General features: G+C 48.7%; 1 protein-coding gene across 1 annotated transcript in view; it reads right to left on the bottom strand.

The window, feature by feature from the left end:
• Positions 1–14900, bottom strand: part of LOC128412212 (short transient receptor potential channel 2-like) — a 28356-nt gene extending 13456 nt beyond the window's left edge. The window contains exons 1-8 of the mRNA XM_053385086.1: positions 13881–14900; positions 10310–11002; positions 8988–9200; positions 6215–6379; positions 5754–5928; positions 2974–3174; positions 1527–1689; positions 817–909 (exon numbers count right to left, since the gene is read on the bottom strand). Coding sequence (XP_053241061.1) covers positions 817–909; positions 1527–1689; positions 2974–3174; positions 5754–5928; positions 6215–6379; positions 8988–9200; positions 10310–11002; positions 13881–13907 — 1730 coding nt within the window. The 5' untranslated portion in view covers positions 13908–14900. The remainder of the gene's footprint in view (positions 1–816; positions 910–1526; positions 1690–2973; positions 3175–5753; positions 5929–6214; positions 6380–8987; positions 9201–10309; positions 11003–13880) is intronic.
• Positions 14901–15791: the final 891 nt, after the last annotated feature.

The following is a 15791-nucleotide window of genomic DNA, read 5'->3' as shown; positions in this document are numbered from 1 at the left end:
GGTTTTTTCTTATAACATTCAGAAAACCTCTTTATTCAATATTTATTCAACGTGCATCCTTATCTACTTGCTCAAAGCTTATGCGGAAGTTTGATTATATCCAGTCTTTGCTGAGTGTTCCTTTTTATTTGTTGATTATGGTATGTTTATAGGAGAATGAGGATCTCGATTTGCTTGTGGGGTGTTCACATGTCTTCCTGTTAATCATTCATTCATCCCACATGATTCAATGCATTCTGCTATCACATTCCAGACTGTGAATTTGTCGCGCTAGAACAACAGAGCTCCTGAATTCATTTTTAATTCTGCAAACCTAAAGTTCCAGCGCACGCTCAAATCCTTCTCGCAAAATGCTAATAGCCTGGGGGACACCCACAGGTGATTCACCAGTTGCCTCTGGCAAAGTTTTGCAATTTGCACATGGTGGTGCCACTAACATTTGATTCTGGATTTTCTCCTGAGAACAAAAAAAGAAGGACTGCAGCCAACCTTGTTTTTCGTACTACAGTCGTACCGTGGAAATCAAACGGAATCCATTCCGGAAGTCCATTTGACTTCCAAAACATTCGAAAACCAAACCGCGGCTTCTGATTGGCTGCAGGAATCTCCTGCAGCCAATCGGAAGCCACAGAAGCCCCGTCGGATGTTTGGCTTCCAAAAATAGTTTGCAAACCGGAACAGTCACTTCCGGGTTTGCGGCGTTCGGGAGCCAAAACGTTTGGGAACTAAGTTGTTTGACTTCCAAGGTGTGACTGTATATTGATTTCGTGTGAGCTGATTGTGCTTTCTGTAGAAAGTACAAGCAGGTTGGCGTACCTCCCCAGCTTTTCAGACTCTTGGTAGTGGACGTAGATGTTGTTCATCCCACACAAGAAAGCAGTCAAGATGATCATCATGATGAACATGAACCTAGAGAGGGGAAGAAGCACAAGGAACCCAAAAAGCTAATAAAAAGACCTAACACCATCTAAAACAAAGTCAAGAAGAGTGGGTTTAAAATATATATCTCGGGTGTCCATGGCCCAGGTGAAGAGGTGTGCCTTTAGCATATGATGGAAGCTATTCAATGAGGATACTAGACACACCTCCATGGGGAAGGAATTGCCTGGGGTAGAGTCTGCCCCAGATAAAGCCCTCTCCCAGGCTGCCAAACTTCTGAGGGCAGTGGAGCTGCCAAGAGTGGCCTTTCTGCCCTTCTTAATGGTAGGGAAGGAGGTGGTCTATCATATATTTGGGCTCCTTTGAGTCATTCAGGACAACTATCTCATGACACAGAAACAGGCTGCTGCCCCATTCCTGCCAGCTGGGCTTGAGCTTGCTACTCTGGTCTCCTTGCCAAAACAGGTCTCTGCTTCAAACTAGTCATGTCCTATATTGGGACTGCATTCAGGGGCCAAGGTGATGCCCCAGAGACTTGGGAGACCTGGGATTCACTGAGAGGGAGAGAAGGCTCAGTGCACTGCAGAGCCAACAAGGATGATGGCAGGGAAAGAGCCTGATTCCCCCACCCCACCCCCCCAAAAAACCTGATCATGTCGTCAATCATCTTGCCAATGGAGATCTGCAGGGTCCCCAAGGTTTCATGGGCGGGCAAGATGGAAGCCAGGCGGGTGAAGCTCAGCATGCTGGTCACAGCAAACAGCACCTCAGCGATGAACTGGGGGTCTTCAGTGTGCCACTCCTGACGGTCTGGGTCAGAAAGGGGAGGAAGGGTCAGAGAGAAGCAAGGGGCATCTGTGCTGGGTGTGTGGCGCACATTATGCAAGACAGCTTCTCCATGGGGCAAGGTTTATGTCGGTCACAGCCCTTCCCTGTACCCATGTCTGAAGCCTTTACACTCCAAAGTCTGTCTTCCGCAAACTGGGACCCTCCAGACATTCTGAACTCCCATCAGACCCAGTCCATTATTATAGTAAATAATTCTTATTCATTTTCAATTAACCAAATTACAATGCCAATTCAAATACAAATCAACCACATAGCCAATTATAAAATTTACGTGGCCCCTCAGGCTTCAAGGTCTACTAATTCCCTTTAATTCTGCTTCCAAACTATTGCTCAGTCCAATTAAAATCCAGTCTTGATAAAATCCGTCATACCACAGCTACAATGATTTGACTTCAATTCGTGTTAAGACATTTAATATTTTATAAGTTCGCTAGTGAAGTTCTCCTTTCTTCTTCCTGTGTGAGGTACAGTGGTACCTCTGGTTAAGAACTTAATTCGTTCTGGAGGTCCTTTCTTAACCTGAAACTGTTCTTAACCTGAAGCACCACTTTAGCTAATGGGGCCTCCCGCTGCCGCCGCACAATTCCTGTTCTCATCCTGAAGCAAAGTTCTTAACCCAAGGTACTATTTCTGGGTTAGCGGAGTCTGTAACCTGAAGTGTCTGTAAGCCGAGGTACCACTGTATTAGTTTTAATAAATTGATCCTTTATGCCTAAGATTATTATTTTATTTTATTTTCCTCCCACAGTTCCGTTTGTCATTGCAATCCATATCTATACTCCTGACTCCCTTCATCTTCACTTGCTGTATGAATTATTATTAGTAGTAGTATTCTCAGGGGGTTGCCAAGTCATTAATAAAGCCATTGGCTCCCCCCCACACACATACCATCCTTTAGATCGAATAAAGTCTTCTTTCCGATTTAAATCTGTACAGCCTTGTAGCTTTTCAATTCGGCGGTTTTTATCTTGTCCCATCATTACCAGCAGGTGTCTGTACATTAATCCTAATTAAATTCTTAATGAACAGAAGAACCGCTGGCAGCGTTGGAGGGTTACCAACAGGCGAAGTGCTTTTGCACTCAGTGCCTCCCTGCCTCCAGGCAGCATGCCTCCAGCATGTCAGAGAGAAAGCCAGGTATTATTTATTAATTAATGTTCTATCGAACTCACAAGCCGATGCACCTATGGAGTTAGTGCCCAACGCAGAAGAAGGAACGAGACCCAGCTTGTGGGAGGTGCTCACCCGCTTTCGTGTAGTAACGGCATTCTGCAGACTCCTTGTTCTCCAGACAGAAAACACGGCCCTGGAAGAATATCAGGAGCCTGAGGACAAAGGAGGCCAAGTACATGCTGAGCATGACGATGTCCAGGAAGTTCCACCAGTCCAAGAGGTAGCTGCGGAAGCCCTCGATCCAAACCTCTTTGCACTCAAACCAGAAGAAACCTGGAGGAGGAAAGCACAGGGGATCAAAACCCACCACTGGGCACAGCTGGAGGAGGGGCAACCTTGGCTGGTCCTTGCCATGGCCCAGGGCTCTGGATCCCCATCCTTGGGGGAAGAGGCCGTGGGTTCAGGGGACATCTCGGGCCGCGAGGAGGAGTGTGTATCCTGTGAGCTAGTCTTTTGACATCTCGGGCTCCTCAGGTGGTCTGTGATGCCAGCCCCTCCCTGGCCTGAAGAGGAGACCATAGTGGAGACCCAGCCTCAAGAGCTCCTAAAACAGGCTGTGTCTTTTTCAGAGGCTTTGCCCATCAGGGATGGCTGCTCAGAGGAAGCTGCCGTCCTCTTTGAGGCTCCACCTGGGTTGTCCAGCTGCTGAAGCAACATTCAAGCCTGCCTTGTCTGACTTCCAGCCTAGGCTCCCCTGAAAACTATCCAGAGGGCAACCTCTCTTGCTTCTTTGCCTTTTTGGTTTTGACCTCTGCCTTGCCTGATATTGCTTATTTGGGACGACACTCTGCTTGGACTGACTTTGCCCTGCTGGAACCTGACCTGACTCTGTTTCTTGAACCTGGACGTGGTCCCAGTGGTATGTGAACTGGTGTCCCTGACTTGGCCAGAACTCCATCACCCAGTTGGGAGTACTGCCAGGGGCAGAACATCCGTCAACCTCTGATGCCTCTTCTCAAACTCTTTTTCTCCACTTAAGCTTACCCTCTTTGTCTCTGTTTGCCCATAACGCTAAGGTCACGGCTTCTTCATACTAACGATTGTTTGTCTGAATGGGAATACCCAGCCCTGAATGTGGGAACCCAGCCCAATCCATGACTTGTTTCCTGGCAGCAAACCACAATGTGAAGTTATTTTTTGTTGGCCTATAAACCATAGTTTGTTAATCTATGGCTTTTAAAATATTATTCATCAGCTGGTCTGTTCTGTGTGGCATACAGAAGGGATGTCCAACCGGTCGAAAGCGATCGACAGGTTGATCCCCGGGTGATAGTGGTCAATCGCAGGCTCATTTTCCTCCGTAGGGTGTGTGTGGACATCCGGCCCTACTCCCTCGCTCTGTCCTTCATTCGTGCACGATTGCAAAAATGGAATACAAAGTTATCGCTGCATGCTTTATTTTTTGGTGAGTGATTTGTGGCCTAGCCCCCGCCCTCCAAAGCAAAATAACCTTGGCGCCCCCTACAAGTTTTTTATTCTGGGAGTAGATTGCAGTCTCTTGGGAGTTGGACGTCCGTGGCATACAGAAATTGGGTCTTTAGTGTGGTGACCTATCCTCTGCAACTTGAAGCTGACACACATCAGGCAGGTGCCATTTCTATTGTGTTTTTTTTCCAGTGCCTGCTGAATGCTTTCCTTTTACAAGAAGAAGAGGAGGAGGAGGAGGAGGAGGAGTTTGGATTTGATATCCCGCCTTTCACTACCCTAAGGAGTCTCAAAGCGGCTCACATTCTCCTTTCCCTTCCTCCCCCACAACAAACACTTTGTGAAGTGAGTGGGGCTGCGAGACTTCAGAGAAGTGTGACTAGCCCAAGGTCCCCCAGCAGCTGCATGTGGAGGAGTGGAGACGCGAACCCGGTTCACCAGATTACGAGTCTACCGCTTTTAACCACTACACCACACTGGCTCTTTTAAGCGGAGATCTTTACCCGGACGACACATAATAGCCCACACAGAGTGTGGGACTGAGGGATCCGGGTGTCAGGAGCTCGTCCTACACTCGAGTAGGACCCTGGCAGAGACACATGCCTAACTGGTATGCTCCCTCCCTCCTGATTGATTTTTCAGGAGCTTTATAAGCTTTCTTCAGCCCAAACATCACAGCAACCGATGCCAACAGACATCGGCACACTTAGGGATCTGTGGAGTCTTTGCAACTTGCGTGACAGACCTCAGCAACTCAGCATTTCGGCTAATCTACTTTATTTACATATAAACACACACGGAGCACTGCAACATGGCTCCCCTCTCTCTAGCATCAGACAGCAAAGAGACAAAGGACAATAGTTCTACTTCATGGAACACAGTGACACAAACATCCTGTCTCCATCACTTCCAACTCTGTGGAGTCAAAACATATACAGTGGTGCCCCGCAAGACGAATGCCTCGCAAGACGAAAAACCCGCTAGACGAAAGCGTTTTCCGTTTTTGAGTTGCTTTGCAAGACAAATTTCCCTATGGGCTTGCTTCGCAAGACGAAAACGTCTTGCGAGTCTTGCGATTTTTTTTCGCTCCCCCCCCCCTTTTCTAAGCCGCTAAGCCGCTAATAGCCTTTTAGCCGCTAAGCCGCTAAGCCTTTAATAGCCGCTAAGCCGCTAATAGCGCTAATCCGCTAAGCCGCTAATAGGGTTGCTTCACAAGACGAAAAAACAGCTAGACGAAGAGACTCGCGGAACGGATTATTTTCGTCTTGCGAGGCACCACTGTACAGACATGTGATAGACAACAATCCCATGACTGCAATCACGGAGCAGGAATTCTAACACCGGGTTGCCCTCAAGGTGGTAGTGGAGAATTATCTCCTGCCCACATCCGTGCCCTCCCCTGCCTGTCTGACCTGGGCCACACAGACCTGCCACCCATATCATGTGCAGCGACGTCTCCCACATGTCCTGGTTCCGCCCCGAAAAGGTCTCGCTGTTGTACTCCAGCACCAGCGACTCTGCCAGCAGGAAGACCAGGAACCAGACATACGAGGCCGAATGCAGAAGGAACTTGATCACGGGGATCTTCAGCATTTTGCCAAACTGAGGAGGAATGAGATCACACACAGTGAGTTGCACAGAGTGTTTTAAAGAGGGGGCACACACACCACGGTCGTACATCAGCCCCCCCAAAAGCTGATGCCCCTAGGTGTTTGGGGAATTGTAGTCTAAATTTTAATGTATTTTTAATTTTAATTTATTTTAAATCTCTTGTTGGAAGCCACCCAGATTGGCTGGGAAAACCCAGCCAGATGGGCGGGGTATAAATAATAAAGCTGATCTGTCTGTTGTGGAGGCCGAGAAAGGAGCTCGGCCACGAACCCCTCACCTTGGATTTGGGGGCCACGTAGTAGACGAGGCACAGGAAAGGCATCCCCATGAAGATGGAACAGGAGACGAAGACCTTCCAGAGCGAGGTGCTGCCCCTCCAGCTCTGCAGGCTCCCACACCAGATGGACGACAGCACTTGCTGGCAGATGGGGTGGGCGACAAACTGCGGGGAGGGGAATTGTCAGTTTGCATTTCTTACCGCAGAAAGTATTGATCTGATGTGCAGAGATCTTTCCTATTCTAATTAATTCTTTTTTTAAAAAAAATATTCAATTTTATTTTTCATTCATTACATACATCTCATATCCATGACATTTACTATGCATTCCTTCCTCCCTCTCCTCCTGGGCTTCCTCCAACTTCCACTTCTGATTTATTTCACTTCACCCACCTTAAAGGTAAAGGTACCCCTGCCCGTACGGGCCAGTCTTGTCAGACTCTAGGGTTGTGCACTCATCTCACTCTAGAGGCCGGGAGCCGGAGCCGTCTGCAGACATTCCGGGTCACGTGGCCAGTGTGACATCGCTGCTCTGGCGAGCCAGCACCAGCGCAGCAGACGGAAACGCCGTTTACCTTCCCGCTATAAGCGGTACCTATTTATCTACTTGCACTTAAGAGTGCTTTCGAACTGCTAGGTGGGCAGGAGCTGGGACCGAAAGACGGGAGCTCACCCTGCCGCGGGGATTCGAACCGCCGACCATACGATCGGCAAGTCCTAGGCACTGTGGTTTTACCCACAGCGCCACCTGCGTCCCTTTCACCCACTTTGCTCCCTCCTAAAAGAAAAAATACTAATAACATATTTATACAATAACATCTAACCTAAAAACATAAAGATGAAAATAAGTACACCATATTTCTCTATCTTCTACACATTTTCTAATACTAATGATGTGAATGTTTATTTAAATCCTGCCATCAAGTCTATAGACTTTCTTTGTTTCTGCAAATATAATATAAATGGTTCCCATTCTTTGTCAAAGTCACTGTTGTCTTTTTCTCGTAGTCTGTCATTTTTGCCAGTTCTGCGGAACTGGTGTATTCTAATTAATTCAAGAGGGTTCTGGCAGCTTCTCTGTGTGAAAGAAACAAGCACAAGGTTCATTGTGTTTGGGTTATTCCTTCAGAGAAGCTGTGAGTACAGCAGGCTTAAACTGGTTCTTTTACCTATTCTGTGAAGGTGATGCTGACTATAAAAGTAAGGCCAGAAGGAGCCTGGGTTTCACTTTCTCTTTCTATCTCTTTTCCTTCCGCTGTGCTATTCTGTACACAGTATGTTTAGTGTTAAATTTTAGTATCTTATTATAAGTTATTGTAAGTTTAAGTTAAGTCTGCTGCAACTAGATTTCTTATGGACAGTGCCAATCCTGAATGTATTGAATTTGGGACCATGATGCTCATCTGCCTTCAGTAGCAGTAAAGCTCTGCTGGATGAAATACATTTGCCTCTGGTCTATTTTTTGGGAATCCTGCAACGTGTTTAAGTTTTTACTCTGCTAACTATACATTGGAGTTCTGCTCTGGATCAATATTGAGTAGAATTCATGACAGAAATAAGATGAAAAGGTCTCTCCTGGTTCTAAGCCAGGGGTAGGCAACCTAAGGCTCGGGGGCCGGATGCGGCCCAATCGCCTTCTCAGTCCGGCCTGCGGATCATCCGGGAATCAACGTGTTTTTACATGAGTAGAATGTGTGCTTTTATTTAAAATGCATCTCTGGGTTATTTGAGGGGCATAGGAATTCGTTCATTCCCCCCCCCAAAATATAGTCCAGCCGCCCCCCACATGGTCTAAGGGACGGTGGACCAGCCCACGGCTGAAAAAGGGATCTACGCTTCCTCAGCTTTTCCATTGCTGTTTAGGGTCTCATTAAGAATGGCTCTGAAAACCCCTTAAAGGTTTACAGTGGTACCTCAGCTTAAGAACAGCCCTGTTTACGAACAATTCGGTTTACAAACTCTGCAAAACTGGAAGTAGCGTCCCGGTTTGCAAATTTTACCTCGGTCTAAGAATGGAATCCGAACAGTGGAAGGGCACCTGCGGTGGGAGGCCTCATTAGGGGAAGTGTGCCTCAGTTTAAGAATGGTATCAGTTTAAGAACGGACTTCCAGAATGGATTAAGTTCCTAAACATAGGTACCACTGTATATGGCCAGTATAAGCATGAGATGGACACCAACACAAGAGGCAGGATGGACTTTTGAATAAGGTTGTTGGTTTATGAAAGGCAAGACAGACAGATATACTGGGGTCTTAAAGGTGCTTTGGGCGGTTTCTGAAGACTTCTCCACTGTGGCCAACCAGATGAGGCTAGGAAACCACGAGGAGCTTACAAGCAACAGCTCTCTCAAACCTGATTCCGCACGTTTCGGCAACCCCTCCTGGATCAGGCCAATGGCCCATCCAGTCCAGCATCCTGTTCTCTCAGTGGCCAACCAGGGCCCCCCCAAAGGAAAGTCCAAAACCAGAACGCAAGTGCCATGGCATCTTTGACAACGGAAAATGCTGCTGGCCATTGTGGCTGGCAGTATGTGAGACCCCCTGCCCACCGCAAGACCTTCCTTCCACCAGCAGCAGACACTGGTAATATGGTGCCCTAAGGACAAAATCTGGCACCCTCCCCCCTCTCCATTCTGTGCATACTCTCAAGCGTGCTACGCCATAGTTTTGCACCCCCTTGGCTCGGCGCCCTGTGCAGGAGAACGGCCCACACTGCCTTAAATCCGGCACTGCTCCCTTCTACCCCCAGACCATGTTCCTCTGACAAGCCCACCCGCTTCTGGTTGTAGTTGACAGCCAGGCGAAGCCTTGCCAAGTTGGGGATCCCCTCCTCGAAGGCCTGGTCATCGAGGTCCTCCTCTTCCTCGTCATTCGAGGAATCCGCCACGTCATTCAAGACGGCCGTCACCTCGCTCTGGTTGCGGCACATTCCCAGCAGCTCAAAGGCAAACTCCTGGCACAGCTGCTCCAGGGCCAGGTACTCGGGCTGGACGGGAGGACAAGGCAGAGTCAAGGAAGGAAGGGTCTGGCTCCGACTCAGAAGGGCGGCACGAGGGCCCAGCCCAATTCTGAAGAGAACGGCTTTTCTGTGTGCAGAATCTGAATTGCCCAGATGCATAGCATGGTCTACATGGACTCCCAAACCCCAACTTCTTCCTCTAAAAGAATTAGGCTTGTGATGTGAATATTGTGGAATTAAAATGCAACGTCAAGTGTCAGGGCTGAGGAACAACCGGTGGCCTTCCAGATGTTGTTGGGACTCCCAGCCCACATGGCCTATGTTCAGGGATGATGGGAGTTGTGGTCCACCAGTACCTGGAGGGCCGTAGAAGTTCCCCACCTTGACCTACTGTCAGGCTTCGGGGAACCGGATCCCTCCCTTGGTGGCAGTAAATAAGCAGATCAAGCATTCTTACCAATTTACCATAGATATTAGGCAACTGGACGTATAAAACGACCCCCCAGATTGGCAGCTGCCAATTTGGGGGGGGGGGTCGACTTATATGCCCAGTCTTATGCGACGCTAAGCCAGCTTCGCTGGACGGCTTCCTCCCGGCGTGGAGCCCACCGTCCGCTGCCCAGCGAACCCATACCCTGCATATAAGACGACCCCCGACTTTTTAGAGGATTTTCCAGGGTAAAAAAGTCGTCTTATACGCCAGAATCTACAGTATTTAATAATCACAGCAAGTGACAAAGGAAGGCATATCTTTCTAGAAATGGCGTTGCTCCCAGTAAAAGGTTTACCCTCTCAGTCCACATTAATCTAGATCACTCCAACATTGGGTAATCTGAGCTTGTTGCCACTGGGCTCTCTGTTCTATCACTCTCAAAGCCCGTCTAGTCGTGGGCGAAGGGGGGTCAGGAATGCCATCCAAGGACACTGAATCTGCCAGCTGTCTCTCTCCTGGTGTTTTCTAGCTGCTCCTCACCCAGTATTTCCCAGCTTTCCCCCTCTGGACTATACCCTCTGCAAACCGCTGTTCTAAATCAACACTGTCCTCCTGCCCTTGGGAAGGTTTGGTGGGGGCCTCCCACCATTCCTCCTCAGTCCAGTCCCTGACACCTACACGGTGGGTGCGGCCAGAGACAGACCTTGAATTCGGGCTCCTTCTTGGAGAGGCGCTTGAGCTCTCGGCTGAGCTTGAAGGCCGTCAACATGGCGTCTTCGCTGGCGATGGAGAGGTGCGCCCGGCTGGCGATGCCCTTGTAAGTGTTGATGCGAGAAAGCGAGAACTTGAGCAGGTCAAACTTGCGGCCGTTGGAGCACTCCAGGCAGGAGCACGAGACCTTGTGCGGCCCCGGGATGGCGTGGCCCTTCTTCATCAGCATGTCCACGATTTCGTAGAGGTCCTTCTCGCAAGCCAAGGTGAGGGGCGTCACGCCCGGGGCGAAGCGGGAGTTGTCGATGGAGTTGTCAAACAAGGCCGAGGAGAAGGACTTGATGTCCATCTTGCGGCCTTTCTCCTGGTCCAGGCGGTCCAGCAGCAGCTTGACCACGGTGGGCTGGTTGGTATCCACGGCAACCAGCAAGGCCTCGTGGATCTGGCGGAAGTCAAACTTGACAATGCGCAGCAGCGTCTTGGTGATCTCCTCGCCACCCGTGCGGATGGCCAGGTTGAGAGCCTCTCGCCACGCCCGGTCCTCGGCCTCATCCAGCTGCCTCAGGATCCCGTCGCTCACCTGCAGCAGCTGCTGGACCTTCATCAGCTGCCCGTCTTGGATGGCGTTGAGGAGGCCTTCCGGGAACTTCAACTTCTTGTTCACGATTTCTTTCCAATCGGGTTGCTAAGGGAGTGGATGGAAAGACAACAAGGGTCAATCTCTTTTTCCCCGTTTATTTATTTATACTTTTCAAGTTTATACATTTCACTAATTTTATACATTTCACTAATTTTACAATCATTTTGACATTTCAAAACTTAACTTCCTTCACCCTGTTTCTGCGGTTTCTTAAATTTATTTTTAATATCTTCTGCATATCCAAATTAACTTAATTTGCTCATTTATTTCATCTTCTTTAAATATATAGAATATGTGAATTCTCTAATGTTATCTATTCCTTCAACCAACAAAGACAGGGAAAAACCTTCTCTTTCTTTTGCATCTATCAATATTATATTTTTTATTCTCTGTTTTTTCCCTTGCCAAATATACTAAGAAATATATTTTTGCCATGCATTGAAACAATCTGTCTTGCCAATCACCGGAATCGATTGAAACAAAAATAACATTCTTGGTAATACAGTCATCTTTATAGTCAACACTCTACTTAATAGTGAAAGATTTTTAGCTCAAGACCACCCCCACCCCAATGCTTCATACATACATCACAGAAGAGGCAGTCTACAGCAGAAAACCTGTCTGCCAGGTTACCTGAGAATGATCACTGATTGTATTATTTGGGCAGTCTGGCGTATCCTTTGTGATGATAAATACTCAGTTCCTGAACCCAGGTCACAGGCTCACCCTATTCATACACAGATACGCCCTTAAGACAGGATTTATGAGCACAGAGACAATGGGGAGGTTTTCCCATTTCCTTTCTCCTTGCAGAGAAACATATGAAGTCAATTTGGGAGAGACAAAATGGTTTCAGGACTTTTCCTGTACTGATTCAGACATGTGGTTTATATATTTGTGTATGTATTTACCTGGTACATTTATTTTGTATCTTAGACCTTATAATTCTCATAACACTGGGAAGGAGCAGGTCTGGAAGCAGAGGGGCTGAGGGATGAAGGCAGGAGCTGGGGGCTGGGTGAGGGGTGTCTTGACCCAGGAAACAAGGAAAAAAGGAGGTGGTCTAGCCCATGCTGCACCTTTAGGTAAAGGGACCCCTGACCATTAGGTCCATTCATGGCCAACTCTCAGCTTACACCGCTCATCTTGCTTTAAAGGCTGAGGGAGCCGGCGTACAGCTTCCGGGCAATGTGGCCAGCATGACTAAGTCGCTTCTGGCGAAACCAGAGCAGTGCACGGAAACGCCATTTACCTGGAGCGGTACCTATTTATCTACTTGCACTTTGACGTGCTTTCGAACTGCTAGGTTGGCAGGAGCTGGGGCCGAGCAACGGGAGCTCACCCCATCGCGGGGATTCAAACCGCCAACCTTCTGATCGGCAAGCCCTAGGCTCTGTGGTTTAACCCACAGCGCCACCCGCGGTAGCATACAATTTAAAAGTGAAATGGAAAAACGTAACACGGCTCTCAGAAGGGACGGAAGCATGGGGAAGAGGGTGAAGAGCAGAGCAGATGGTTGGAGATTTCACAGCGAGGGAAACTGATGCTGACATCTGGATCTTGAGTCAGACCTTTTCGGCTCTGTGGCCAGCAGTGCTGCAGATATCGGGCTCCCACCAGATGGCACTTAGAACAAACCTTTTCTGGACAGATGTCCAGCCTGCCAGCCAGATGTCATCGGCACCCGGTTGGCAAAATGCCTTAAGGGGTCGTGTTTATTTGCTGCAATTGCTCACGTCACAAAAGGCGATGGAGAGAACCAACCTGGCCCAGGTGCTTTCCCTGCCTCCCCAGAGCCCCAACTCATTACCTCTTCTGTAATTAAGTCCCTCGCTTTCTGCTTGCCATTTCCACTTCCCCTCTCGGTTGCGCCCGATTGAATTCACAAGGAGTTGCCTTGGCACAGGAGGGCCAAATGGATTTGAAAATGAGTCCCTGGGGAAACTGCTTGTGAGGAAGAAGGCAAGGGGGGGGGGCTTGCTGACAGCCACTCAGAAAAGGCCCAGGTAACAAAGCTAAGACGGCTGCATCTGGAGTGGAGCACCTCCACTGCTATCCGGAGACGCCTGCAGGGTGCCCAAGAGGCATTATCCGGGTGGGGGATAGCAAAGGAGACAGAGCTGTTGCCGCATCAGGGTTTGCATTGCTGCCGGCCATTTAGCACCCAAGAGTAAACGGCGGCGCAATGGAGAGGGAGCCTTCGTGCAGGATGGCTAAAAAGCAAGGCTGCAGGACCTCTGTGACTCTCTCTCTTTTAAATAATTTTTATTGAATGACTTTATATTACAAAAAACATTACAACCATACTAACCACAAAATACAATTGTACAATTGAGAAATAAAAATTACGTACATCAATACTTTGTTATTTGTTATTTACTGTCTTATTTCCTCCCAAACATCCCATACAAAACACACACACACAAAATAATAATGAAAATAAATATTCCCCCCCCTTTTATCTTACAAAATCTTTTCAATTTTGACTTCCTGTCAAGTCCCTTCGCATATGTTTTATCTTGCAATTGAATGTGGATGACAATTAAGGATTTATTATGTTTTCTGAATGTATTGGAAATTTTATATAAAAAGGTTTATTGTTTTGTGCACATTCAAAGGACCTCTGTGACTCTCACGTAGAGCCCAAGGGCAGGAGGAGCCGGGCGTTGAAGCAGGAGCTAGGATGCAGGAGCAGGAGCAGGAGCAGGAGAGACTGGCAAGGGAGCAACTACCTTTCGCTACAGAAACAACTGTAAGAGTAATTCCTTGGATTGGCACCAAGGTCTGCAGTAGTTGCAGTCCAGCAACTACTGGACAAGTAGTTCAGACAATCTTAGTAGAGAAGCCGACAGCAAGGAAGCATACATGTTTGTATGTACACACATGAAGTGTTGGGGAGCCCCCCTCCCTGCTCTGCACTTACCGTGATTCCATCGAACTCCAGTGCCATCTTGCCCAGGGCAGACGTGCCAGCTCCTTGCAGGTGTGACTGGCAAAGGATGCTCCAGGTCCTTCTCCTTCCAGCAGAGCGAAACCAGGGAAGGCCTGGCTGAAAAGAAGGTGTCTGGCTTCTCCTCCAGGCTTTCCTCTCCAGCCCTCTGCCTGTGCAGATCTCTTGTTTTTCCCTGGCAGGGGCAGGAGCGCAGCAGGACCCACCTGCCAACCCCCCAGGGGGCTGGGTTGCCACATGAACGCCATGGGCAGCCTCCAGCAAGGCCTCACCCTGCTCCCCCAGGAGCCTGGGCTGTTTGTCACAGCAGCCTGTTCCTGCTCTCAGCTCCCTCCTCCCTCCCTGCCTCTCTCCCTTTGCACATCTGCCCTGCTAGCCCCCAGCCCCTTCCTTCTCTCTTTCCTGCCTCAGGCCAACATGGAAGGCAATTGAGGTGGCAGAAAGGGGGACGGCTGGAGAATGGAGCCTTGAATGGATGGCGCAATTATCTCCTTTCGTGAGTTCCTTTCCAGGTAATTCACTGGGTGGGTTGAAGTCAATTCAGCTTCTGTTTAGTTTCCCCCCCCCCCGCCTTCCGGTCATTTGGGGCTTGCTTTATTAAAGAGAGGGGCGCAGGTGGCGCTGTGGGTTAAACCACAGAACCCAGGACTTGCCGATCTGAAGGTCGGTGGTTCGAATCCCCACGACGGGGTGAGCTCCTGTTGCTCGGTCCCTGCTCCTGCCAACCTAGCAGTTTAAAAGCATGTCAAAGTGCAAGTAGATAAATAGGTACCACTCTGGCGGGAAGGTAAACGGCGTTTCAGTGCGCTGCTCTGGTTCGCCAGAAGCGGCTTAGTCATGCTGGCCACATGACCCGGAAATACTGTCTGCGGACAAATGTCCGCTCCCTTGGCCAGTAAAGCGAGATGAGCGCCACAACCCCAGAGTCGGCCACAACTGGACCTAACGGTCAGGGGTCCCTTTACCTTTATTAAAGAGAAGAGTGTGTGCTTCATCAAGCGGGGCCATCCAATGAAACTGAATGCTGGAAGATTCAGAGGGAAGAACCTCACACAGTGCGCAATGGAACTTTGGAACTCACTCCCGCAGCAGGCAGTGCCAGCCTCCAATGTGGCAATAGCTTCAAGCACCATGGCTAATGTTACGTGTTACAATAATTCTAAGTTCTCAAATATAAAATAAATGTTCATAAACGTACGAGGCAATCACATACATAAGTATATAAACCATGTGTCTGAAATAGTACAGGAGAGCAATCCTGAAGCCATTTTGACTCTCCCAAACCATTTTGACTCTCCCAAATTGACCTCAAATATTTCTCTGCAAGAAGGAAGGAAATGGGAAAACCTCCCCATTGTCTGTTGCTTACCTGTCTGAAGGGCTTATGTGTGTATGAACAGGGTGAGCCTGTGACCTGGAGTCACAAAGTAAAAGTATTTGCCATCACAAAAGAATGGCCAGGCTGCCCAGGTAAAGCAATCAGTGACCATTAACAGATATCCTGGCAGACAGGATTTCTGCTGTAGACCGCCCCCTTCTGTGATGTATGTATGATGTTTTCGGGGGTGGTCTTGAGCGACAGGGTGGGCAAATTCAAAAGTCTATATAGGGGCTGGCGCACCATTGTTCTCGGTTCCTCCTGCCTCCTGCGTGTGGCAGTGAGCAGCCTGTTGCAACAGTTAATAAAGATCAGGCTTACTAGCTGCCTTGCTTCTCAATATACCGTATATACTCGAGTATATATACCCAAATATAAGCCGAGGCACCTAATTTTAGCACAAAAACTGGGAAAACTTATTGACCCGAGTATAAGCTGGTTTACCACACCACAAACCTGGTGGTGGCTGCAGCGGCGGAGGAAGAACAAGCAGCCCGCCGCCGCTG

This window comes from Podarcis raffonei, chromosome 4 (genome assembly GCF_027172205.1).
Source record: "Podarcis raffonei isolate rPodRaf1 chromosome 4, rPodRaf1.pri, whole genome shotgun sequence".
NCBI classification, from domain to species: domain Eukaryota; kingdom Metazoa; phylum Chordata; class Lepidosauria; order Squamata; family Lacertidae; genus Podarcis; species Podarcis raffonei.
Note: the sequence above shows the minus strand (reverse complement) of the source record. Positions and strands in the feature narration are given on the sequence as shown.